The 26,960-nt window shown below is 51.2% G+C and overlaps 1 protein-coding gene across 1 annotated transcript in view; it reads right to left on the bottom strand.

Annotated features, from left to right (window-relative positions):
• BOC (BOC cell adhesion associated, oncogene regulated) overlaps positions 1–26,960 on the bottom strand; it is a 54,142-nt gene that overhangs the window by 223 nt on the left and 26,959 nt on the right. The window contains exons 2-18 of the mRNA XM_041463829.1: positions 22,594–22,762; positions 21,952–22,230; positions 14,099–14,245; positions 13,670–13,813; positions 12,958–13,251; positions 11,605–11,877; positions 10,756–11,054; positions 7,886–8,045; positions 7,199–7,309; positions 5,792–5,998; positions 4,793–4,974; positions 3,578–3,683; positions 3,271–3,393; positions 2,419–2,640; positions 1,808–2,034; positions 1,145–1,218; positions 329–522 (exon numbers count right to left, since the gene is read on the bottom strand). Coding sequence (XP_041319763.1) covers positions 329–522; positions 1,145–1,218; positions 1,808–2,034; positions 2,419–2,640; positions 3,271–3,393; positions 3,578–3,683; positions 4,793–4,974; positions 5,792–5,998; positions 7,199–7,309; positions 7,886–8,045; positions 10,756–11,054; positions 11,605–11,877; positions 12,958–13,251; positions 13,670–13,813; positions 14,099–14,245; positions 21,952–22,230; positions 22,594–22,678 — 3,127 coding nt within the window. The 5' untranslated portion in view covers positions 22,679–22,762. The remainder of the gene's footprint in view (positions 1–328; positions 523–1,144; positions 1,219–1,807; positions 2,035–2,418; positions 2,641–3,270; positions 3,394–3,577; positions 3,684–4,792; positions 4,975–5,791; positions 5,999–7,198; positions 7,310–7,885; positions 8,046–10,755; positions 11,055–11,604; positions 11,878–12,957; positions 13,252–13,669; positions 13,814–14,098; positions 14,246–21,951; positions 22,231–22,593; positions 22,763–26,960) is intronic.

Below are 26,960 nucleotides of genomic sequence, written 5' to 3'. Positions count from 1 at the left end.
GTGAAAGGAGCAAGAAATTATTACAATGCACACTAGAAAGAGAGATGCAGTGGGAGGTTTCAAGTCAACAGTTCACTTTATGAGGAGGGGTACTCTGATCAAAAAGGAAGATCTGCATTCTGAAAGACTGTGTGGGAATTTGATGCCATGATCACACAAAACAAGTCTGATCTGCACTACAGGGGCGGATCAATAGATTAGGTCCTAGGGAGACAGATTCACATCACTTGAATACAAGCCATCAGAAAGGCTCTGCAGTGAGACTTCCCTTCAAAAGCAGCCTAAAATGATGAGATGAAGGAGGCATGGAGTATTCCAAACCACTGACCTTGGTGGAAGAGGGTGTCCCGTCGAACATCCAGGCTAGGGCCTCCCATTTTGCTTCCTATCACTGGATGATGGAGGCCAGCAAAGTGCTCTTGAAGGTGAGGACAGTCATCTTGTGGCTGAAGAAGCTGGTGAGTGGAGTCATCTGGGAGACTGTAGAGGAAAGAGCTGTCTTCTGTTCTGGAGCTGGGCAATCTGTGGAAGCAGGCAAAGAGGTTTAGTGCTGTTCACAGATCTTTCCTCCTTGAAAGATATCACTTGTGTCATGTGTCAGCTAGCTCATCAATGCTGTGACACAGAACATTCCTAAATGAGGGGAAGAGCAGAAATTGGGATGTACTTGTGGTATGGGAATGAGGAGATGTGAGACCTGGTATCCATGACCCAAGAGCTGGTGAGTGCCACAGGAGCTGAGAGGAATAGTGCCTCACAGGGAGCGTGGTAATGAAGGATGTCTGAACAGTGAGACACAAGCACTCACAGCTGGACACCGGGCAGATTCTGGGGCAGCTGTTTATCAGCATCAATCACACATGTTTGCTTCTCTCATCCTGCTTTTCAGTCTCCCACTTAGAAACAGGAGGAGGAAAAGGGGACAGTGGGGAGTAGGTCCTGGCCACCTCTACAATGAAATTATTCCTTCCTTAAATCCTAAGAGGAATGAGTTGTGCAAAAAGAATTTAGACCAAGGAGCATGGATTTGTTTCTCAAGAGCTGGGACAGATAGGATTGTATTGAGGGCAGGCCTTTGTGAGCATATAGTCTTGTGGGTCCCAGTGGATTGTTCCACCCTCCCTCTCCACAGGCCAGGACTCACTTGGAGGGCTGGTAGTCTTGCTGGGCACTCCCATTCTGCAGCACTCTTGCCTGCAGCAAGGCGTTGGTCTCCTCCTGTGAATGGAAGGAGAGAGAAGGATTCTTAGCAGAGCAATGGCACACAGCAGCATTAAGAGGCAGGTGCTGATCTGTGAGTCAGAGCCCTGGGGCAGACTGCTGAAGCTTTTACAGCAGAAGGCAGAAAAAGCTGAAACTGTTTCTTTTGCTACTGAGGGCAGTGAAACTGAGCACTGAAAAACTCACTTTACACTTACTGCTGAATGAGTGGGGGATAAGCAATTTATAGTCTCAGCTCTGGCACTGCCTCTTACCCTTTTAGAGACAGAGTCCTCAGCACTGTCAGTCCCTGTGAGCTTTGCTCAGGGACACAGGAACTGTTCCCATAAGTCGCCTTTTCTCACTGCCTCCTCCATACTTAAGAGGCACCTTGCCCAAGAAACCACCCCTTCACCCGTGTTTTGGAGACCTTCTTGTTCCCTTCATGTCTCAGACTTCACTGCAAAGGGGAAATCTCTTTTGGTAAGCCAGCCTTGCCACTTCTACATGCTGCAAAGTGTGCCAGCCATGCCTGGAGAAGCCCTCTCACTGCAAGCATGTCTCCAGCTCATGACAAACCAGCTCTTGATTCCAGCTGTGGACTCACCTGTGACATTTCATCAGGGCTGTAATCTCGGGGCTTGGTGCTTGCGTACCCCACTCCTGCAGAGGTGCAGATGCCATTCAGATGTGCCCTGCTGGCATAGGGCTGCCCATTAACAAAGGGATGTCCATTGGCACGAGGAGCAGAGATGCCTCTCAGAGGCACCATGGTGTACTGGCAGGATGACACCAGCAGCCCAGCTCCTGGGAAGCTCATGTCAATGGTTTGCTCTGCAGAGGGAAGGAAAAGAAAGTCTGAGGAAAAATGAGAGGTTAAGTCAAGCTTGCTGAAGCTCAGCATGTGTAGGGTTAGGCTGTCCTATCAGGCAGCTATTTTGGCACCCAAAGCACCGTTGGAGATAAATGGTGAAAAGGAGCCCTTCCCCCTAGTCCCAGAGGTTACTTTGCAACAAGGCAAGCAGAACAAGGGACAAACAGTGACCTTTGTCTTTATGGGGTTCCACAGGACATCTGAGACTTGCCCTCTGTCCATCCCTTCCCTGCTTCCCAGAACTCCCTCACGTTTTGGGTGTTTGATGCAACTACACCCCGGGTCAGATTTAATCCACAGGCAAACCATATCCTGTAAATCAGCCCCCAAGAAACAACCCTTACTCTGCTTGGACCAAGCTCTCCAAAGGCAAAAGGGGATGAAAGCCACAATGAGGAGGACGATGGATCCCAGCACAACGCCTACAATCAAGTACGGCAAGTCGCTGGAACGGGCCACCATGGCTCCTGTCCCCAGGCCGCTGTGCCCACCACTGAGTGGGGGACGCTGCTGAGGGGGCACTGTGGAGGGTGGAAGACGACCTGGCAGACCAAGAGACTTCCGAGCTGCGGAAGGAAGAGAGAGAGAACGTTAGAGACATGCAGATGGCACAGCAGTCCAGGGATGTTAATGCTGCTGTGGAGTGGCCAGACTTCTGTGGTGGCTTTAAAGAAGCACTCCTGGATGACAGGAATCCTAGGCTGATGCATATGGCAGGACAGACAAGGCCTCTGTGATTGGCTCACAGCTCTGCCAGATCTGCTCATGGACTGCACAAGCAAAAGCAAATCCAAAATAGTTTCTCCAAAGCGGACACTTGGACTTAAAGCTGTTCCTGTCATGACAGTGCAGCTGCTTTGAAGACAACATGGGGCCTGCTTCTAACACAACATGGAGTTCAGCACAGCAAGGGAAAGTTAGCCCTTCTGCTTCCAGTCACCACCTGTGTGATAGGAAAACCAAAGGTAACTGCTGCTCTGAGTGACAGCAATGGACTCTGCACAAGGGGTGAGCACAGACTGGGCACACTGATCAACAGCATGGACAATGCTGTATCTCTCTTCTCTCCAGTGCTGCCTCCACCACTTCACTGGAGCTTGGGTAACACACTGTCAGGCAGAGGGTTGGTTCCTGCCCTGCTGTGCTCTGACAGCCACAGGGAGGGAAGGCAGCAGCTGCCCTGGGAATCCACTTACCTTTAGTTTCACAGATCATCACATTGCTGAACTCGCTTTCACCTCCCTCATTGAAGCACTGCATCTTAATGTCATAAGAGGTCTCTGGCTGCAGGTGGCTGATGGAGTGCCAGTACCGATCTCCTGAGGAGGAAACAAACACATGGAGCTCTTAACTTCCTCAGGGAACAGGCAGCTGGCCCAGCTCTGCAGCAGTGCCTGGTAAAGCAGCCTGGATGACTGCTGCCTTTTGTGCACAGGGCTCCTTTTGGCTGTGCTGTCTTCCAGCACGGACCAGTGGTGGGACCAGTCTCTTTATTTCTCCTACCTTCCACCACGTCCTTCTTGTAGTCACTGTCATTGTCACTGTCAGTGGGGCGGTAGTAGATGTAAAATCCGTGGATGGGAGTGTTGTTGTTGCTGGCTGGGATATACTGCAGAGAATGGGAGGGAGAGCAGAAATTAGCAGAGACGTCCATGCTTGTATTGGACTAGTTGAGGAGCAGCTGGGATAAATGGGATGGGACAGGAAGATAGACTAGCAGAGGGACCTTCCTTGTGTTGCCGTTGGTTTGCACAATGAGGGCTTCCCTACAAAAACTCAGTGCTACTTTCTACTCTCAAGCTTTGCTTCTCGCAGGTAACAGGCAAGCTGTGAATCTGGGCTTGTCACTCCAGGCATTCAGTCCTCTGCTCCCTCTCAGCAGCCACAGCCAGTGATACAAGAGAAAAAAATTCCTGAACAACAGTGACTCAGCTGGGCATGACCAAGCACACCATCATCTTGACTTCAGTAGGCTCATGGCTTCCAGACAAACTGAGTCTTGCCATGAACTGGTCACTGCAGGAGCTTTATGTTTCTGTAGACTGCTCTCTTCCCCCCCACACCCAGGGCAGTACTGTCCCAGCTCCATGTGTTTTTGCTGTCTTTCATGCAGTATTTTATCAGCTACTGTTTGAGTTTAAATGAACAGCAGTGCCCATCCTGCCTAGTGGCAATTTCTGGCTAGAAGCAGCTAGGAGAGGAGAGCAGTGAATCCCTCTGAATAAGCTCTAAGCTGTTGAAAACACTCAGATCTGGGCTTGTGCTCCAAAAGATCCTACCCACTCCTAAAAATCCTCTGGAGTGGACTGCTGTAAATGATTATCAACGTTTAGGATTGTTACCCAGCAAATGAGAGTGAAGGACATATCTGCTGGAAAATACTAGGAGAGAGGAGGTGCTAATGGAGCAAGCAGCCACCCCATGCATCGTTCAACTGTGCTTATTGAACAAAATGGTCCAGACCCCACGGTTATCCACTGAAATGTTCCTGTATACAATGTGGATTCAGATGGAAAGGGTTTCCTAGGCTTTGTGACTTCCTGCCCTTCTGTGTGTCCCAAGCCCAGTCCTCCTTTGGTGGAGGCAGCTATTGGATCCCAGACCCATTTGTGCTGGTGACAAACTGGCACGGTAACCTGGAGGAGGTGTAAGCTGGGCAAGGAGCACCGCACACCTGGTTCTTGTCCCTGCAGCACTCTCCACCCTCTCGGGCCTTACCATCCACTTGAGCATGATGGTGGTCTCGTTGATGGCATCCGTGAAGGTGATGTAGGGCCCGGCCACGGGGCGCTCGTAGACGCGGTTGCTATACCCAGACACCACGTACGGTCGAGACGCCGCGCTGGGCTCGCTCTCTCCCAGGATGTTCAGCGCCCGCACACGGAATTTATAGGATGTGCCTACAGGGAAAATAGGAAATGGTTGCAGGGATTGGAGTTTTCCAAGGTTTCTACTGTCAGCATGGCCCTGACTGTGAAGAGGGGCTACATCTCCAGAAGGCAGAGAGCCTACAGCAAGTTTGCTGTGGAAGTACAAACACTGAATGGCCACGTTTCAGCCATGTCCTAGATGGAGCCTGCTTTTATTTACCTTCCCCCATTCCTGTCTAGATGGTCCGAAGGTAAGATAGCAGTTTTGGAAGTTGTGCAGGGGGTTAAGAAATGCCTGAAAGGATATCCTGACCTGAAAGCAGGTATGGAAACGTGTTCTTCCTCTAGTCCATAGGAATGAAGTACATAAACATCAGATCAAAGCTCAAACCCTACATAATTTTTGCCGAAACTTCATTTTACTGGTCTTTAGTTTGGGCTAGTTATGTTCCCCTTTTAAGTTGTCCAGCTGTGTGATGAAATCTTTTCTCATGTGAAGTGCAACGGGATTTGTGTGCCCATCTGTCTTGCCTGTGACTAAGGAAAGTTCTGTCCTGTCTTGTAAAAGGCAAAAGCAAATGCCTTTAGTAACTGTATCCTGTAATACAGAAAAGCATGCCTAAGTCTCCCTGAGGGAGGTCAAACCTATGCTGGTCTCTGCAGCTGGAGAAATTGGAGAAGCATCTGCAGCTTTTTCCCCCTGCACCTAGGGCAGGAGTCAGGGAAGCTTTGTTTTGTTCACACATGCCAGGGCTGAGCAGGATGTGACAGATGGTTAAGCATCCTACAGGGACCCTGCAGCCTTCCTACACACCTCCAGGAAGCAGAGAGGAGAGCACCTGCCTACCTTTCTCCAGGCCTGGGATTTCCACAGAGAGACGAGAGGGAGGAATGTCACTGGTGGCCAGGACCCAGTCTCCCAGCTTCTTCAATTTCTTATACTCCACGCGGAAAGACTGGATGGGGAACCCGCCATTCCCACGGGGGATCCAGGTCACGTACACAGATGTCTCTGAGGCCATGGAGATGGTTGGACGGTCCGGTGCCTCTGGAGCTGCAAGGGACCCAGAAGGACATCAGGATGTGAAACATATTCTTCTCACCCTGTCTGGAGGATCGTGTGGCTCAGCGTATGTAGGTGAAGGACTACCTGCACTGCACCCAGCCACATGCTCTGCAGCTCCTGAATGCTCTTCATTAGAGCTGGCACCCACAAATCCTCATGCCTTTCAGTCTTTGCCCACAAACACTTTTTACTCCTGCTTTCACCTTGCTCCTTTTCCACTCCTGGCTCAATTAGGATGAGACAGTTTGAGGTGTGATCACCCATCATGGGAGGGAAAGCAGTGAGAGGGGTGGATGCAGGGCTGGAGACGGAGCAAAAAGCCTGGGTGATGTGGAAGCAGTGAGTAAGGGGAGACTGATTCTGGGGACAACCAAGTGTAGGAGATGAAAACAGGAGAGACTGAGAAAGAATCAGCTGAGAAGGAAATAAGGAAAAGTTCTGAACTGTGGAAATACAATTTGACAGGAAAACAATCAAAAGATGGGAGGGAAAGAGATGAACAGAGCTAGGGATATGAAAATAAAGAAAACAAATGAATGAGTGTGGGGGAGACTAAGGATGGGACCTCACAGGATTAGGATTGAAGGAGAGAATTTCACAGAAATTATAAAGGTGATAGTAATGACAGAGACAAGGTGGGAAACAACAAATTAGATTGACCAGTAAGGATGTGATGTTTCTCCAGTGCAGCAAGATACCCAAATGGAGCACTCTGCACCTGCAGAATGGGAACTAATTGCCCCTAGCCAGGGCTTGGCTGAGAGAGGAAGATGCCAGGACATGCAGGAACTTGGTCCCCATTCCTCCCTCACACTCCATCAGGACCCACTGGTGCAGTGCAGTTTGTTGTTCCTGTGTCTCACACATTCACAGATTCCAAGACAGGGCTTTCTGAACCCTCCATGTGGAACTCAGAAAAAGGCAAGAGAGTTGCTGAGACATCCTCGCATTAAAGGTGGGGCCAGGCAGTGGGATTTGCCTGCTCTCCAGGACTCACTGTCTGCCAAGGGCAGTAGTAGGGGTGCCCAAGAAGGTCCTCTCCTTGTCAGAAGCTAGATACCACCCATCCAGCACTGCAGTATTGATTTACCCAGCGGAGACTTCAACCCCAGCATGGCTTGGCCACTGCCTCCCACAAGAGACCCAGCACCCTGACCCTCCCCGGTGCCAGTTCAGGGAGGGCCTTACGGGACAGACGGCTGTTGTCAGCCTGGTTACTGCTCTGCGTGCTCGTGCCTGGGTCATCCCTCTGGATCTGCTGCTCTTTGCTGGCAACAATCTCTGGTTTTGGGCGCCGGCCTGTGCAGAAGGGAGAGGTGGCATCAGTAACAGAGAGATGCACTCAGAATTAACTTTTGCTGCGATGAAGAAAAGCAAATGCTCCCAGACAGGATGTGGAGGTAAGTACCTTCTGGAGTCTTAAAAGCCTGAGGGGCTCGTCCATGCTGCTGGCAGGAAAGAAAGCTAAAGGTGCAGATTTGTTAATAATCCCCCTCAAATTTAATTTTGTACAACTTTTAATTGGTTTTTTTGAAATGTTGCTAGATTTCTGTCTCCAGGCAGAGGATGGATTAAACAACCTCTTGACATTTATGCTAGACCCATTTTCTACAGTTCTGCAGGTGATCAACTGAGACACCCAGGGAAGAAGGGACTTATTCCAGCCCACACTGGAGGATGGGTTGGAATTTTCCCCATCCTACCCTCCATTTTCCCTTCTGACAGGTGCTCTAAGCTGAGGACAGATGGGTTTCCAGAAACAATCCCATTGTCCAAAGGCTGGTGCCTGGTGCCTCAGGGCTGGGACAGGATGTTTCAGAGGGCCCCTCCCCTGATTCAGAGCAAAGGGAACCCAGGGACAGGTCTGTCCTTTACCGGTGCGGAAGGTCACCATGGCCGTCTGTCCCTCGCCGGCACAGTTGTGAGCGGCCATCTCCACCTCGTAGAGGCTCCCAGGGTCCAGCCTGGTGAGGGTCAGGCGGTGCTGCGAGGCTGGGACATCCCTCACGGCCCAGCTGTCTGAGGCATTGGTGACCTGCTGAGAGACCAATGCAGGTGTTGCAGAGCTTGGGGCAGCCTGGGCTTCTTGTGGGCACTGAGCTCAGAAACTTTATTAGTAAGTTGTGTACCAACCACATTTACCGTCCCTTCCTTCTCTGCAAAGGAAGGCAATGTTTCCAGCCTGATTCTGCAAACCAATTCAGGTGTAAGCAAGACAATTCACCCAAGCCCCAGAGTGTTTTCTTGACCCCAGGGTTCAGTCAGCCCTGTTCTGTCCTCTGGTTCCCTATGATATCACCACCCCTCAATGTGTGTAAATCTCCAGAGCACGCCTGGCCCCCAAAATGCAGCATTAGCCGCAGGACTGAAGTGCTTTAGGAGCTGAATCTCTCCTGCAGCCCAGCTACTGAGCTGCTCATTAGATACTGGCCATTTCTGTGGGATGAGGAACCCAGACACAACTCTGTTGTACTGCGTTTTATCCAGCCTCACCCCTGGCACTTTGGGGCTGAAATGAAGAACCATAATGCTGGAGCAAAGGTTTCTGCAGGGAAGAGACTGTGCATAGCCACAGCCCTCAGAAAAGCTTGGAAACACAGGGGGGTTTTTTTGTGATACCCTGATGCCCCGTGCAGAGGGGGAGGGAAGGTGGAACCTTCCTTCTTCTCCCCAGCTGCAAAGATAATATTTTTGCAGGCAAATAGGCAGGATGCTGAAGTGACCCGGTGCCAGAAGGAGAATTAGTAATGCAGGCAACGCAACAGAACGGAAATGCCAAGACTCTGCTGTATCATTCATCTTCTCCAAGCGTTTGACACTGACTGATTAATGCCTGCCTCGTTTTATTTTTATTCCTGAGCCTGCAAAGTTGTGAGGCCAAGGAGGGGAGCCCTAAAGGCTGCTAATATCCAGGAAAGGGAAAGAGAAATTCTTAAGAAACAAAAATAAGGGCTGTATGGCATCTGACTGCTTGCAGGCTGCTGAAAGTTTGGGGCAGTGTAGCAACAGGGTAAGAAGAGACATTCACAGACCTTTTCTAGAGAAGAAGCAGAACTTTGCCCAGTACAAATGCAGGTCTCCTGTCAGTAGGTCTAACTTTCTTTACAGCCACCTTCTACACAAAGAGCCTTTTCTTTTGTTGCTGAATTGATTCCTTCCCTTCCCACACATGTGCTTTTCCAGTCAGAAATGTCAAAACCAGATCATTATATGACATGATCCTAAGGATCCTGGATAGAAAGAGACTCTTTCTAAAACAAGTTTAAGGGTTATTTGGACTAATTCCTTTCCACACAATCCTTAAGCATCCCAAGAAAGAGTCTCCAGCTGAGAATTTGGACTACACTGAAAACATATTACTGCAAACTGCAGTGACCCATGGTAACCTTCACTGCCCCACGGCCCCTTCCAGGTGAAGCGCTGAAAAACAAATCAAATATGGACAAACTCCAAGGCTGCAAGTTAAGACTGCAAGCAGAATTGGTAGTTACATGATACACCACTGGAGAATAAATCTCTTCTTGGCAGACAACCAGAGCCAATAGTATGGGGATGCTTTTGGCATCTTGTTTTTTATTTAAGCTTGCCCTATTGTGTTCCTGTGCTGGCATCTTCCGCCTTTGTTTTAAATGGCTCTTTAAAGAGATGGTTAGCTGAAATCCTCATTTTAATTTTTTTTTAGAAAGAAATCAAGGATTGTAACAGTCTTCTATTACACTGTATTTTCACAAAAGCACAAAATTCCAGGAAAATAGATACATATATTAACATGTACATGAAAACGGTGCCTTACAGAGGGTGGGAATCCTGAACATGCGATCTGGCATGTTTTTGGAATATACTCAAACCCTCTGGGGTTTGAGGCAAAACCTGCCTCTCTACTGCAACTCCCTGCCTACTCAAAGGAAAGAAAAGCAGCAGACAAATAAATTCAAACCTCTTTTTTTCCACTTATCCCCAGCAAAATGGAGAGAGATACTTTAGACCTCAAAAGCAGAATTTTTCTTTCAACAATGCTTCACCATTTAAAGAAACTTCTGGGCTACAGCTGTGCCTGCACTGTGCCTGTGGTGCCATGAAGCATCCCGGAGGGAGGAGCCCTTGGGCTCCAGCAGGGCTTGGCTGTGCACCATGTGCTCACACTGTGCCACCTGCAATCGATGTACTCCACAGTACACTGCCTTCCCGCTTCCAGAATAAAACTGGGGGATAAGGACCTCCCCAGAAGATTTAGAACGGCTATGATACGTCTCTGCTGGTTCCTCACACTCACTGAGCCTGGGCACTTTGGTGCTGCTGAGCAGGGCAGGCACATGCAGTAGAGAGGCTGCTGCTCTGTGCCCTGCGGCCCATTCAAGGCAGAGGTGTCTCCATGGCTTGGGCCAAGACAAAAGCATTCCAGAGCAAGTCATTGTGCAACCTGCCCTCAGGGCTTCCTACCTGTGCAAGCACACAACTGGGAATTGGACAGCTACTGGCGAAGTGTGTGCATGTGCCTTCTGCATACTTAGGCAGGCAGGCACTGCCACTGGGCTCTTCCCGGATGGCTCAGCAAACCTCCTGTCACAGCCTGTATCCATCACACCTCAACAGGCTGAGGCTGCAGTTCAGTAGGTCCCACTAACCAGTGCCACCAGTGAGGAATGGGTGCCCCTGCCCACGAAGCATGAAACGTGTGGTGAGGCCGCCAGCCTGCCCATGGAATGGTGCAGAGGAAAGATGGGAGCAGGGCAAAACAGTGATACCTTGCGATGCTTCACCACGTAATAGAGGATGGGGGCTCTGCTGTCAGGCCGGGGTCTCCACACCAGGTCGTAGCTGTCTGTCTTGGATGTCCGTGGAGAACTGAGGATGATGGGGGCTTCAGCTGGAGTCATGAGCTCCTTGTTGGCTGCACACTGTGGAGATGCTGCTAGAGGGGTTGTCCCAGGCTTTGGCAGTCCAGCTTTATCCAAGGGCAGCTTTAAGGCACTGTCCCTGGAAGGTGGTGTTGGAGGTTGAGCCGAATCCAGCTGGGCATCTTGCCCGGGGTTGAGTGGAGCTCCTGGAAGACAAGGTGTCACAGCAGGGTAAATGCTCATCCCAGTCTGTGGTTAAGGCGGAGCTGTGAGCCCCTTGTGCAATGCTGCCTGCTGTACCACTCAAAAAGGTATTGGCAACAATCCCTCCTTCCCCTGCTATAACCTACAGGATTCCCAGTCTCTCTGAAGTCTCTCTTACCCTGTGTAAGTTCAACAGGATCCAAGGAATCTGGTGGTACCTCTCCTACCCCAGGTGAATTCAGTTTTTAAGCTCTTGCTTAGTGCAAGTTCAGAGGCAGAGCTAAGCCATGGGGTGAGGCACTACACCCAGATGTCTTGTGTCTCTTGTGTAGAGATCACCCAAATGTGCACACATGGCCCTGCCCTTAGAAGCAAAACTGGTATCATGCGTTCCCACAGGGAGATATGGAGACCTCAGGCAGAGCGGCACTTGCAGCGTAAGTTAAATAGGAAGCAGGGGCAACACCCTGACTTTCATCCCCTGCTTCCCCTGTCCTTGTCCTGTCCATTAGGCTGTGACTGAATGGCCAGGACTTTGGGAGAGGGGCTTACCTGGGCTGGCTGTCCTCAGCTGCACCATGGCTTGGGCGCTGCCCACCTCGTTCTCGGCCATGCACTGGTAGATGCCCTCGTCCTCGGGCCCCACGCTGAGCAGCCGCAGCGCCCGGCGCGACAGCCGCAGCCGGTGGCTGCCCGACAGCGGCACCGCGTTGCGCAGCCACATCACTGAGGGCTGCGGGTTTCCTCGCACCTTGCACGTGAACTTGGCACTCTGGCCCCAAGGAATGATCTGCTGGGACAGCTCCATGGTGACCTCCGGGGGTTCTGTGTGAGGAACAAACACAGACTGTTGAGCGCCACTTGGCTGGGAGCATGGCACGGTCATGGATTTGCACTTTCCTCTCTGACAGGGATGAGAGCAGAGTAATGGATCCTTTCCTACCCTAAAGTCCCACTCCCTTTGTGGTGGCCCACAAGGGTCTGCTTCAATGCCCCTCCCCTTCAGCATCCACATAAACTGCAAAGGGAGGTAGCCCAAGGCCATCTGCCCTCTGACATGACGTCAGACCCAAAGGGATCTACAAGTCCCATTTTTCTGAGCTGAAATGCCACTCTGCAAAGATTGTGTTTGTGCCATAACACCACATTGGCACCTGATGAAATGCAATCTGTGAAACGAATTTTAGGGCTCTCCCTAAAAATTGTGTGGTGGCCCACAAGGGTCTGCTTCAATGCCCCTCCCCTTCAGCATCCACATAAACTGCAAAGGGAGGTAGCCCAAGGCCATCTGCCCTCTGACATGACGTCAGACCCAAAGGGATCTACAAGTCCCATTTTTCTGAGCTGAAATGCCACTCTGCAAAGATTGTGCTTGTGCCACAACACCACATTGGCACCTGATGAAATGCAATCTGTGAAACGAATTTTAGGGCTTAATCTCCCTAAAAATTCTGAGAATGGGAAGTATGTGTGGTAGAAATATCTAAGGTGTAGTATCCCTTACATTTTCTACTCCACAGAGAGCTGCTTCCCTACAACAGAACAAAAAACAAAACCAAGACACTCCAGTGTCTTCCTTATGCCAATGTCAAATATGTCTAAAAGGCAACCAGGCTTCCACTAGAAAGTATTAGAACAAAAGCAGTGCCACAAATGACAGGAGAAGAGCTTCTGCAGAGGAAAGGAGGATCCACCATCTCCAACCCATGGTGGGAGCCAAGAAGGAGGAATTACTACCCTCAAGAAAGAATTAGTCTGGTCTGGAAACTGGAACCACAAGCAGGGGTTTGCATTACATTGTGGTTTGTCCAGGGAGAGGAAGAGTGCTTCAGTGCTAGTATCTTCCCCTAGAAGAAGACGAGATGTCCAAGCCCTTCCTGAAACAATGGCTCCAGCTGCACTCACCAAACACCTGCACGTTGTAGAAGATGAACGCGGCCCCGGCCTCCCCAACGCCATTGTCAGCAGTGCAGCTGTAGGTGCCCGAGTCCTCCTCGCTCGTGGGGTCGATCAGGAGGTTGCTGAGCAGGAAGCGCGTCTTGTTGTATGCGGAGACGCCGGAGCCATCCTTGGCCCAGGTGACACGCGGCGGGGGGATCCCGCTGGCCACGCACTCCAGAATAAGGCTCTGGCCCTTGGTGACAATGATGGTCTGAGCCTCAGGAGGGTAAATTATCCGGGCTGCTTCTGCTGTGGAGCCTGGGGGGAGAGATGGAGGAAGGAGGTGCGTGGGAAGGAAGGTGGATGGTGGGAGAGCACCCTGTGCAGTGGGTAAGCAGGGATAATGGTAGGGCACACAGTTTTCCTGTACTGGGACAGGTAAATGGTAAAGCAGGACCAGAGGGACATTCTGTCAGGGTTCTGTGCACACAGCAAAGCTACCTTGCCATAGGACTAAGGGCTTTTGCCCACCCACCACCAAGAACAAATCCTAAGGAAGCATGGCAATCCCAGGACTGCATACACATACTCCAGGAGCAGATCTTGGGGCCTTCTGCTGCTGGAAAGGAGTTTTCTCAGCAACTGACAATGGTTCACACAGAAAACCAGCTGCACCAGATAACACTGATCAGTGCCCCCAAAGTGGGAGATGTGCAGTGAAGGGAGAATGGCTTACGTCTCACACGGAGCCTCTCACTGGAGACTGAAGTTTTCACCTCCTGTGTCACAGGGTTGTAGGCAGCACATTTATAAGTCCCCTCATCCTCCTGGCTGGCATTAACGATCTGAAGGTTTCCAGATGGCATAATAAGATAATTGTCTGTAGAGAGAGAAGAGAAAGTAGCACATGGTCACAAGATATGCTCCTGTCCAGCCTCCTGGAAGACATGCAGTGTTCTGAAGAAAAGGTGGACAAGGGGGAAACAAAAAACCATGATGTCCCAGGCAGCATGGACATCAGGGAGACCATGCCAGGGACCCTGAAGTAACTTATGCTCAGACAGGTGGCAAAGGGACAAGGAGGCAGCAGGTAGAGATAGGTACTGCTGGTAAGGAACGGTGAAACTGTGGCAGAACCTGTTGGGACAGAGCCCTGTGCACTCACCTCGGGAGGCCTCCAGCCACTCCTGCTTCACACTGTAGCGGACCTGAGCCTTAGGGTGACTTTCAGGCAGGTCGCAGGCAATCACAGCTGTGTTCCCTTCATCCACCTCGATCACATGCTGGCCGTCAAACTTGAAATCTTTGAGATCTGCAAAGAGAGCAGAAGACAAGGCATCTCAGTGGCTGGCTAAATATCTCAGTGGCAGCTCATCCTGTCCCCGTGAAGTCGGGGCTGTTTCCTTGTGGTGCCAGCAGAGGACCGCTCTGACCCCAGCCGCTAGGGAAACTGGCTTGCTTTCATGATTATTTCCCCCCGCCCCTTTTTCCTACAAAATGAGTAACTTAAAACACAGCTTCTGGAGAAACTGCCTGCTCCAGGGCTGGGAAACTGGGTGTGAAAAATCCTGGCCTGAGAGTAAAAAATAAGCCAACTTACTGCAGCACTGAAAGGCGGCCAAAAATGGCCCTACTGCTGCCTGCTATTTCACACATGGCTGCTGTCCTGCTACTGAGAAGCTGACTTTGTAGTCACAACTCAGGGAGCCCATCCTGCTTTAAGGGTGTACAGATGCCAGGTGGGAGGAAGTGTGTGATGTCCCCTGAGCTCCTCCCACACCTGAGAAGTCAGCGTCTCTGCTCCAGGCACTCTTGCTCCCATCAAATACCTCGCAGCTGGAAGTTGGTTAACCACGATGCTTCACGTGTGCCCAAGCTCCAGTTAAAAGAACAGGGACTTGCAAGGAAAACCAGCTCCTCCTCTACATGGCACAGCTGCTCCTTCCCTAAAGCAGCTGTGAAAACCCTGTCCCACCACATCCCTCTGCCCATGCTGTGATGGGAGTTCCCACCCTGGCTGGGCTGATGTGGGCAGCAGGACTGGAAGCACAGGAACTAAGAAGGGGTACCTGACTTTTTGTTTTCTTTTCCCTGTTTTTATAAAGCAGGAGGAGAGGACTGCAGCGAACCCCACAGGTCTGGAAGGGCAGGGAGCATGCCAACCTGGCCCCACCAAACTTTCCAGAGAGAAAACTGGTTTCCATTCTCTCTGGGTGTGATGGCAAATCTTGATGAGGCACTGCAAGCTGGAAGTTTGTCTCAGAGCCTGTGCTGTGAGGGAGGAGGTTTTGTGCCAGGAAAAAAGTCCCTCATGTACATTTTTACAATACTGTACACCAGCCCAGGCGACCATTAGTGAAAACAGCACATCCCGCAGTTGGTTGTTGTCACAGATGACAGATCACACAGTCACATCAAGGCTCAGGTTGGTGCCTCTTCCCAGGATCCAGGGCTAATAGATCTCCTGAATGGCATGCCACTAATTCTGGATCAGACCACACTTTCTTTGCAAAACCCTACTCTAAGGCAGCGTGCTGCAGCTGCAGCCATGGCACGGCCGTGTGCTGTTGACAGCTCCCTCACCCCTAGAAACCCATCCCAGGACGTGGCACCCGTGACCTTGGGCAGTGTGGGGCTGGGGGGCAGCAGGGGGGCTGGTGGCGGGCGGGCGCCAGGCAGCCTCCCTTGACAGCCCCAGCCAGCAGAAAAACATGGGGCTTGTTCTCTGGGAAATGCAGCAGTGCTCCAAGAGCAAAAGACAACTCTGGCTCCAAGCTTCTCCCACCCACAGTCATGGAAAAGTGACATGAAATTTCTCAAGCAGACTTTCTGATTAAAGCAAGATCCTTTATGGAGTTTAAATAAAAACCAGCTCTCTTGGCAAGGCATCGAGAAAGCCTCCCTGAGCGCGGTGCGGAGGGGCTGTCGGGTGGCTGCTGGGGGAGCCAGCGGTCCCGGGCCCAGATCTGAGGGAAAGGGAGGAGGTTGAAAAGGAGAGGTTTTGCAATGTCATAAAAATGATTTGCAATGAACATGCTTAATACTTCTGGAATTTCTTGGCATTGTTCAATTAAAAAAAATAATAAAAAGAAGGAGTATGGGTGAACTTCAGAAATGTGATTAATCCTTTAAGACAAGCTGAGGAGGGGAGCCATGTTTCCACTGGATATTAAAGCCAGATGAAAGTTAACTCCTAACTTGAGAAAAGCTGGCAGCGCCTCATGCTCCTCCTCCAATGAAAGTTACTGCTGGGGCAGGGAACGATGATGGATATTTTCTTCTCTTTGCTTTTTATATTTGATCAAGGAATAAAATAGTGAGAGCCACAGAAATGGAAAGAGGTGGAGAAGTGGCGAAAGCCCAAGGTCTGCCTGCCCACATTGCGCATGTTTCGCTGATCAACAAAATATAAACGAGCATCAGGAAAATTAATGTGCGCCTTGGTGGTCTGGATTCATCACAGCCAAATTAAGATTTTGGAGCCAAAGCATAGGCTCCAGCAATGCTGGCAGGGATCTGCACACACACACACTTACACGAGCACGTGTACATGCACACACACCCTGAAGAGAAGAAGGGGCCCAAGAGCCTGGAAAAAGAGCAGACCCAAGGTCCTGGCATAGCAGAACCATCTTGAAGATGGAAAATGATGACCCTGTGCCAGGGCACCCCCTGGAATGACTGTGGGCTGGGCAGACATGGGGGCCTCTCAGAGGCAGCCCCCCCAGATGGTGGCTTAGCCCGCATCTCACAGCTGTGAGTGGCGCAGCCCCACAGCAGGGAGCTGCAGCTCTTCCTGGCTTCCCCTCAGCCCAGAAGTGAGGGACAAGGGGTGCAACTGTGGACAAAGGGGAAAGAACAGAGGAAAGAAGGGATTCTGGGGCGGCTGGGAGAGCGAGAACCAGGTGCCTCTGGAGGAGCAGAGGGAAACTGGCAGGGGAGAGGGGAAAAATAGGAGAACTGGTACAAACTACTTTCTCATATGCCAAGTGTACCAGCTTCCTGCCAAACTACTCTCCTAAATTCCTGCTTCCCCACACAGAACAAGACTGGTTTATTTGCCAGTGGATTTTGGCCATGGGTAATCTCAGCTGCCCTGCTCACCACTGGTATGGGCATGTAGAGCCATCCTTTGGGGCTGATGGGTCAGCCAGAGCTGGTGATGGGTGGTGAGGGTCACCCCTGTCCCCCTCTGTGCATGAGACAAGCTCCTCCACACACATCCTGTTGCATTTGGCTCCAGCACAGCAAAACAGAGAGCACAGTGCCAAGCTGGGACAACCAGCTTCGTCCTGGGGGGTTCAAACAAGCTGCCCCTGAGTTGTGGGGGGGACCATGCATGTCCTGCCCAGCAGGGAGGGCTGGAGGACAGGATCGATGCCAGGGGGATATGCAGCACTTGCCCCTTCAGCTGCACAGCCAGCAGCAGCCAGGCCCCACATCTAACATGCAATTTGCACCAGAGTCTAACAACCACTGCAGCTGGGAGAAACCACATCCCCTCTCACTGGCTGGGTTTTCCTTCTCATATGGCAGCATCCAGCGTGCCAACCCATGTTCATGTCCTTAAAAGACACGCCTGACCACAGTGAAGCAAGTCCTCATCTACCAGCCATTGTCCGGGAGGTGCTGCGGACAGACAGACTGAGCACTGCCAATCCCAGCCTTGCTGGGACAAGGGGGCTTTTTTTTTCTTCCTTTTTTTGTTTAAGAGGGAGTGCAACCAAAGGCCATTACTTATGTCCATCTGCAGCTGGCTCCGAGGCGCGATGGGGTGAACCGGGGTGCAGCCCTGCAGCCAACTGTGCTGCTGTCACTGGGGAGGGAAACCAGCTGAGTCCCAGGGCTGGGGGCCAAGCAACAAGGCAGGCGAGACAGAGCTGATGAAATGAATGGGAGACCATAAATAACTCTGGAGAAGAAGCAATAGTAAATGAAATTATAGACCCGAAAGTTCTCCCTGCCATAGGGAAGAGTGCAAGAGGAAAGGGAGGGAAGGGGAATAGGCAGGAGGAACAGGGTCCTCCAGCCTGGGGGCAGGCACCTCCCACTGTTCCCCCCTCAGCTGTGAGAGCAGCCTAGGGCTATGGCTCTCACTCCTCATGTAGCCAGCACCACAGCAGCCTGGGTACTGGTGCTGTCACCACCAGATTCCTCCCACCCTGCTGAGACAGGCACAGCCCCACAGACTCCTGCCTCCTCACACCTCCCAGCACATCTCCCCCACCCCGGGCCCATCTCACAGTCCTCATGCCACAGCTCCGCTGGCTCACAAAACACCACTTGTGTTTTCCTTCTCTCCCCTCCTCACACCGCCCCCAGGGCCAGAGCCCCCGTGATTGCTCTGCATATGCTTTTCCAACAGGCAGCCATCCCCTTCCTTCCTTCCCTCCCTCCCTCTTGCCATTGCCTCTGGGGAGTATCAGGGGAGAGGCCCTGGCGAAGGAGAATGAATGAGGCTGCCTTCAAAAAGCAGCTGCGAATTCCTGGGGGATGCCCAGCCCGACCCCGTGCAAGGTCACTGCCCACAAGCTCCACATGCTGAGGCCCAGCTTCCCACAGGTGCTGCCACAAGGCTGAGGACTGACCTCACCCGTGGCACCGATGGAGGGAACAGGGCAACAAGCCACCCTTGCCCACTGCATTCCCAGGACACAGGTACCTGCAATCCCACACCCCCGGCCACAGGGACACTGGAACGGGTGGAGGTTTTTTGCTGCACCCCTCATCTATTTTTCTGTTTTGTTTTCAAATATCATGTCTATCCAGATCAGGCTTGCTGCTGTGTTTGATGCCCTGATTTTCTATGCATACAGATGAGTGCTGGGAGTTACACAGCTCTCGCTACCTCTGCTCACCAGCCTTGCTTCAGCCCTGCACTTCAGTTGCCCCTGTGAGCTCCAGGAAGAGCTCCTGACCTTCCTCTGGCTGTTACAGAACCAGCCCTCAGCACCATGTCCAAGTCCTGGTGGAATCACTTGGCCCCACCAGAGCCCACTGCAGCTGTGCTTTCACATATAGCACCTCTACCCAGGAGAGGGGCTCGGGCAGGGCTTTCTGGCAGGATGGCAACTTTACTACCTAGAATCAGGCACAGAAAACATTTCTTTCTTCTTTGCAGCTGTCATTCATATGAAGGCTTAAAGCCTGGCTTGGAAAACCAGGAATACTCTTGTTTTATCCATACAAGCTGTCCCAGACTGCAGTGCTGCCCTGGAGCCTGCAGGGCTGATCTTGTGCACCACGGCCAGGCCAGCAGTGATCAGCAGGTGTGACCTGCAGTGACCTGCACTGATATGCCATGGGCTGCCAAGGTTCTGTCGAGTGCCAGCTCAGCTCTAATTGGACTCAAAGGTGCCCAAGTAATGCCTGAAGTGCTGCTCCCTTTATCACTTCATGAAATCTTTCCCATCTGCAAATCCCTCCTCCCTCCACCTCTTGGATATACAACAGCTATTTTATCTCTGCTGGAGAAATTAAATGCAAGTTTCAACCAGCTCCCTGAACCAGGGGGAAGAGAGACGGCCTCGGCATCACTGTGCTGCAGATGCAGAAGGAGGTGTGAGTCCCAGGGCTATGCCTGGCTGCCAGCACTGCAGCTATGCTTATCTGCTTGCTGACTGTCAGCAAAGCACAGCAGACCCTCTGGGACACACAGAGCTTAGGGCATTCCAGAGTGCTTCCTTCAAAGAAGGCCCAAAGAAAGAAGGGGAAATAGCCTACAATTTGGCCAGACAATTTTACCCACACTTCTCAAATCCTAGCACGTCACTTCTTCCAATGACTCCAGGTCCTCTTCCAAAATAAACCTAAGCCTTGAAAATACTTCCACTGCCCTCCTTCCCTGCACTGCTTTCATTCACACATTCCAGTTTCACTTGGGGAACCCCACTTTTGCCACCCCAAAATAATTTTTGGATGGAATGAAGACTTTCAGAGGGTTTTCTTTCAGCCCTGAAGGTTATCTGGAGGACATGTATCAACTGCAAGCTGACCTGCCAGGGGCTTTCCTCTCACCATGGTCACCAATGAATCAGCTCTGAGCAAGGTCTTGTAGAGGAGGTCTGAAGCAGGAGAGCCCAGGGCACACCTGCTAACACAGCTTAAAAACTCAGTCCCACCTCCAAGTGGTGCTCGCTGTTCTTTCAGACCACTGCAACACCACTGCTGCAAGCAGCCTCCAGCTCATGAACATGAGACTGGTTATGTGAACTCCTCCAGAAGGTTCTCCTCTTACACCTTCAGTCCCACACCTTCAGTGGAATGCCCTATCTCTCTCTTTACTCACTGACTGCTAGATTTTCCCCACCTGAGTACTCTCTATCACCCAAGGCTATCCAGGTGTGTGGAACACAGCCTCTGCCATCCCCAGCCACCCCTGAGGATGAGGGACCTGTGCAGCACCGCACAGCACAGCACAGGGGTTTTCCACAATGGATTAGCTGCTTGATCATCCAACCTCTTGCTCCAGTTTTGTGAGCTCCAGTGAGTGGTGCTCCTGACTTCCTCTCAGAAGTGCATTTGCCATGACAGGAACCCCAACTATGGCCAAGTCCTTCTCTTTTGCACGCACATCCCCAGTTGCAATCCAGTAGGCAAGGGTGATTTGGCTCCTGGAGAGGGCTGATGCCCTACTCAGAGGCTTTGATTTGTCCTGAAGGACATGGTGGGGCCTTCTGGTGCCTTAGGACCTGTCCCCAATCCACCACTAAAGCAATCAGATTAGTCAGAGACACTTTTCCCAGGAGACAGAGCTGGTAGTAGTGGGCTGGGGTACGAGTGAAAAAAGAAAAAGGGGATCAGCTAAGCAGGAGCTGATCAGGCTGAGGAGCTGTGCACACCTTACTCTCCTAAATTCAAACCATGCTCTTGGTAATCCCATCCACCTCTCTCCTCCTCTCCTTCCCTCTATCAGGCCACCAGCACACACAGCCCCCTTTCTGCTCTGGAATGTGTTCTCTGAAACTTAATCTCAGCACGGGGCTCAGGCCAAATCCCCCAACAGATTCGGCCCCGTGACAACCCCCTCCCACCCTGCCTCAGAGTTCAGCAACTCTCTCCTTGCTTTCCCAGGCCTCCTCCTCCTCCCACCCAGCCTGGCCTAAACATTTCACTCCTGATTAATGTATCAGTGACAAGCCAATAGTTCTTGGCTTTAAAGCAAAGCCAGGCCCCACTTTGCACAAACATCTTCATGTCTTCATTTTCTGAAGACTTAGCCCCAAACACCCTTTTGCTGGGAAAGATGAAGCCCTTTCTACGCTCAGGGACTGTCACTGCAAGGCAATGGCAGCCTCCTCTGCACACACTTGCTCCACCAAACACTGTGTGCATTTCTGAGAAGGTGGGGCTCTTCACTGCTCTCTCTCACAGGCATCCAGATACAATCCCTTCTGGCCAAATACACACAACATCTGGCCAAAACTAGGTGCTTGTAAGAAAAACTGCCCACCTAAGACATCTCTGGCCACGCACACATCTCCCAATGCCAGAGGACAGCAGTGAGGAGCACGTAAGCTCAGGAATAGGAGTAAAGTCCCTTGCTTAGAGCTGTGTCTCAGGAAGGCAGTAAAACTTAGCACACACTGACCCTGTGCTGGCAGCAGTCCTGCAGCAGCCCCAGCAGCAGTTGGGCCATCAGCACCAGCAGGTACTATTTATAAACTCCATCAATAAGTCAGAAACCAGAGGAGGCAGCCTGAGCGTCAGGAAATCAACCACGCACACAAACCCCACAGCTCAGGTACACAAACCCCACAGCTCAGGTATTCCCTGGTCTTGCAAAAACTTCTCCTGAAGGACAGATCTGCAGCCTACCACACAAGAGGAGGACAGCCTGGGTCAGACTGGGCCACACCAGGTCAGCCAGGCCACAATCAAAAACGCTATGAAAGGGCCTACGTCAAAGGAGTCATCCCTTGATGCCAGCACGAGGAAGCAAGAATGGATGAGCCTCTCAAAACATGTGAGTGATGGCCCAAGCAAAGCAGGGGCAGTCGGAGAACTAAAGCTACTCACTAGCTAAGGTGACCACTGCAGGGACACTGGCAATGATTCCTTCAGGCACACGAGCGATGCACTGGTAGCGCCCCACGGTGCGGTTGTTGAGAGCCGCGATGACGAGCTTCCCTCGCTCCACGTGGATACCCAGCACCTCGTCTGATCCAGCCAGCTCCTTCCCGTTCAGTCTCCAGGTGAGGTTCACTCGGGGGGGGTCCACCACACACCCCAGGCTGACTGGGCCTCCAAGTTTTTGAACAATAGAAGCAGGTTGCACTGTGACCTGCAGAGATTCACCTGCACAGAGGGAAAAAAATGGGAATAAAAAAGCTCTGTGAGACCCAGCAATAGGATGGACAGAGGAAAAAGCTGCAGTGCTGTACATTTTGCATTCCCAATGGCTTCTCCTTGTGTTGCACCATCTCCTTGACTCATCACACACCCACCCTCATTTTTAGAGATGAATCCCAGCCCCATTTCTTCCTGGCACCGCCTGAGAGAAATGTTCGACTCCAAATGTATCCTCCTCTGAAAGAGGGTTTGAACCCAGACTCAAGGCTACTCAGGAACAGCAGAGAGAGGAAAACCTCTCTGTCCACGAGGTATGCCTATGCTAAACAGCATCAAGGCAAACCATAATGCGTAAGAAAAGACACTCACTCAGTTTGGCAAAACAGCTGGCAGCCGCAAGCACGAGGCAAGGGATGGGGGACATGGGCCTCTTCCTTCCACGTGTCATTGCCATCCCATGCGGTGTGACCTGGGGCGCCCAGGGAAGGGTCCCATAAGCTGCCTCAGGTGATGCAGTGGATTTGTGTGCAGTGGATTCCTGCGGATGACAAGAGACATGATGGATGAAACCCTCAGGCTTCCCTCTGCTTTCCAGCCCTGCCTGGCTTCTCTACCAGCATCCCTAAACTGCCACAGATTCACCAAGCCAGTGGCCTGAGGACACTACAGACACTGATGCCAGCATTTCTCTTCTCCAGCCTCTCCCCCAGGCATGGCTGGGAGTCTCCCAAGACATCCCATCCCCAGTACACATGCACACACAGACACACACTCCCCTTCCCCATTTCATATCTGGCACAGTGAATGACAGTGATGCACACCAGGCAATTTTCAGGAGCAAAACACAAATATTTCCAACAAAGTGTCACTGAAGGTATCCACTGAGTGTTGCTGCCACTTCTTGGCTATGTCTGGAACATATTCTATTTTGAACACTACAGTAAATGAGCAGTACAAGTCCATTCTAACTAAGGGACTCAACCTATGAAAATACTTCTGATTAACTGTCCTGCCTGAAACACACCTCCTGTTTTAAGTCTACACAAACCACCATGTTGTACTTGAAAGCATCAACTAGCCCCAAAAAACTAGAAATGTAAGGCCACCTGTCACAACCCAGGTTGCTATGAAGAGCTGCACACTGCAGCGGCTGCTTTGGAGTCATGAATGAACACTAAAACAGACAAGCCAGGTCAGGGGGATTAAAGACCTCAGTAGCTGCCCCAAGAGACACCTCAGATGTCAGACTGAGTTCATCTCTAATCAAAGGCAACAGGCTGAAGTCAAGAGGAGATTTCCCTCTACTGGCATCATAATGCAGCTATAGGATTTTGAGCTCCCTTCAGCTGCAGCACTAAGACAACCTGCAACCCTTAAGGCACTGCAGAATTGCTCCTGTGGCCTGTCTACAGGGAAGAAGCCCAAGACCAAACCCAAAGCACCCCTGGCAGCCAGCCCAAACAGCAGTTATACTGCCTGCTCCCCCTGCAGCAAACAGCTCATTCGCCACCATCACCATGCCCAGGAGCACCTGCCTCTGCAGGGTGATATTTCCTACTTCAACCATAGTCACTGCTTGAGCCATTGCCTGCTTGAGCATGTGCTCTCTGTATCCATCTCAGTCAAAAAGAGGACACAAGTCCCTTCAAGCACAGCCCCAAAAATTAAAAATCCTAATTCCTGAAGAAAGGACTGACACATACTCCCTGAAATGCTTGGTGAGTTGTTCAAGGCAAGGCTGATTACTGCTAGCAAGGAAACCACAGCATCTGGGGAAATAGCACCAAGCTACTCTCAAATGACTTTGCTTGGCTTTTGGTGACAGCAAAGGTGCAGAAGTGCAGCACAGGGCAATGTCCATGGCCAGCCATGCTGAGGTCCACATTGTAACAGCAAGAATACAGCAGGCTGGTTTGCACGCCTCTGTAAATTTGGCTTGAGAAAAGAAAAGCCTCCTCTGAGCTGGTGATTCCAAAAGGAAGAAACACCAAGTAAAGTGACATGCTGCTGGAGTTTTGGAAAGGCCACAAAGAACATCTTTATATGACCCTTTGCAGGCCAGTATGAGCCCAGTGCACTGGCCTGCCCAGCAGGCTCTACACAAGGAGTAGAGTTCTTTACAGGAGTTACACAATCATGGGTAGAGTGGCTGTGAGGCCAAGATGACAAACCCTGCTGAGAAGCAGGCTAAATTAAGTCAAGCTTGGCATGGCCCAATGTGGCTTCCAGGCATCCAGGAGCGTGGACAGAGCTCAGACATTGGGCTTATCCTGAAGGCATCCAGAGAGAAGAGCTAGGCCATACTCAGCTACTGCAGGCCACAGCCCTGTTATATGTGGAAATCCCTGTGAGTAACCTAAAGTGCCAAACAGACAAGACAGCAATTTCCCTCCCACACGCTTCATCCTTCTCGGTGTTCACTCTCCTTGCCTGAGAAGAGTCTCAAAACTTCCCTCACCAACCAGCACATAGTGACTTGACAGCTCCAAGTCAATCACAAGATCCTTTAGTGATTTGGAGACCCATCTGAGTTGCTCAAGTTTATTTTTCCACAGATAGCCATTTCATTATGCCACAGCCACCACAGGAAGTCACCACTGATGATGGCTGTAAAAGTGCCCTGGGTCTGTCCACACCAGAACATGCAGTGTTGACACCACTGCTGATGCACAAGTTAAGGTCCCACTAACTACACTCATCTGGAAAAGACTTTGAGGTAGTTCAGGCTTAAAAACACCTCACACTCTAAGGTTTACCGGAGATGGAAAGCCTTTCACTGATGTAGAAGAAACATTTTGGGGTAGGACTTACTGTCTGGTTCCTCAGTGCTGGAAGCCTACGGAGCAAAGCTGACTCATTCCCCCTATCTGGATGGGTTTGGCAGCAGGATGGAAAAATGTTGGACGGAAAGGAATTGCTCCCTAGAGCCCAGGCTGAGGGAGGGGGTAGGCAAAGACGTTCCCAAGCAGACCTCCCTGCAGCTCTGTGTTGCACAGAGCCTCTGGCCAGAAGGACAAAGCCAAAGGAACAGAACTGTGCAGGAGACCCCTCGTGAGCTAGGACCACCCAGGCACATCGATGAAGTGACTGAACTGGCTGCCCCCAGGTCTGTGAAAAGATGAAGAGCAATAGGTGGAGAGGAAAAAAAGGGGAGCTCAAAAAATTTGGCCACAGCACTGGGCAGACTGAACAGTATTGAGCAGAGAATGAGGAGAGAAGGTGTGTTGCAACAAGTGTATGTATGGTACCTCCCCAAACCTCCAGGCAAGAGTACGAGCTCTAAATAGGGACATGTGGCCATTTCTTTCACAGCTGAGTGAAGTACAAAAAGTAAATGGCTAGCATAAAAATAATGAGGAAAATGAATGAAAACATCAATTCCAAAAGAACTATTAGGAGGATCTGAGGCCAGATTTTGAAATTCTCAGCTTTTACAATTGAAGCCAGATTTTCAAAAGCATTCAGTTCTTGACATGCTGAGCTCTCCTGAATAGGCAACCAACTTATTTCGATGCATAAATGGGAGCTGACCTCTTTTGAAAATGTTGTCCTTAAGCAGCCTGCAATAGTGCAAAGCAAGAAACTTTATTAATCAGGCAGCTTTCGATCTGCCTCGTGTCCTGCCAGAGCACCAGGGTGGACTGCAGTGGGAAAGAAGGCAAAGGTGGAGAGTGGAGGAGACCCCAGGCATCCCAGCTAACTTCCCAGAGGTGGTGGTCCCAGGTAGGGGCTGCACTAGGAGCTGCAGGGCTGCTGCATGACAGAGTCCTGCTCTGCTGCCTCCTGTCCCCAAGGCAGGTACTTTGTGAGGTGCCCCTGGTTGCCAGCACTTCTGCAGCCACCAATAACACCATCCTTGACAGATCCTGCTTAATTGCTATCTGGGAAAAGAAAGAGTTAAAGTAATTTAAAAAGCTTTGAGAGGGAGGGAAAACAAAAAAAAAAATATTTATTTATTTTAAATTCTTTCCTGCCAGGTTAAAATAACAATTTCCTGTCGGTGGAGCTCTAAGTCCCTGTCAGACAGCCCAGTAAATCAAAAGAGGGGCCATTAAGAGAACAAAATTAACGAGTGCTTAATCAGTTAAGGAGGGGTGGTGGGGGTGTAAAATCTGTCGGCTCGGCTTCCCACCACACACCTAAGCCCAGCGAGGCCCCTGTCTGCAGCCCCAGCTGTGCCATGGTGATGCAGGGCACTGCAAAGGCAGCGGAGCAAGAAAGGAAAACCAGAGGTGAAGATATAAAAGGGAAGAATGGCCCATGCCAGCGTGGGGGGATGACAAATCTCGAAAGGAAAAAGGGATTTGAATTAAGCCCAGGTCGCAGGAGAGGTGTTTGCTGATTAGAAACGGAAGGTTTTACTGAGGAAATGCAGCTCACAGCCCCAAGCCCCCTCCTGCTTAACAAGGGCCAGCCAAGCAGCCCTTGTTACTGCCACACTGCCTGTAATTTACAAGGCTCCCAAATAGGAACCAGCCTGTGCCCCAGCTGCGGGGCTGCATCCCGCACCACACATCCCAGGCAGGGATGGATGGGAAGGCTGCGGGAATGCCCAGGCAGACCGGGAGCTGCACACAGTCACCGACACACGTGGCAGGGGTCCGGGGTTGTGTCAGGCAGACAGACCTTGGGAACTTCTTCCTGCAAGGCATGAACAGTGAGAAGGGGTAAGGACTGCTCTGCACCGATGGAAAGGCTGTAGCAACTTCAGTCCAACTACCAGCTGAGGACACCCT

Source organism: Pyrgilauda ruficollis, unplaced genomic scaffold (genome assembly GCF_017590135.1).
Source record: "Pyrgilauda ruficollis isolate IOZ18807 unplaced genomic scaffold, ASM1759013v1 scaffold17, whole genome shotgun sequence".
In the NCBI taxonomy this organism is placed as follows: domain Eukaryota; kingdom Metazoa; phylum Chordata; class Aves; order Passeriformes; family Passeridae; genus Pyrgilauda; species Pyrgilauda ruficollis.
This window is presented reverse-complemented; position numbering and strand designations above follow the sequence as displayed.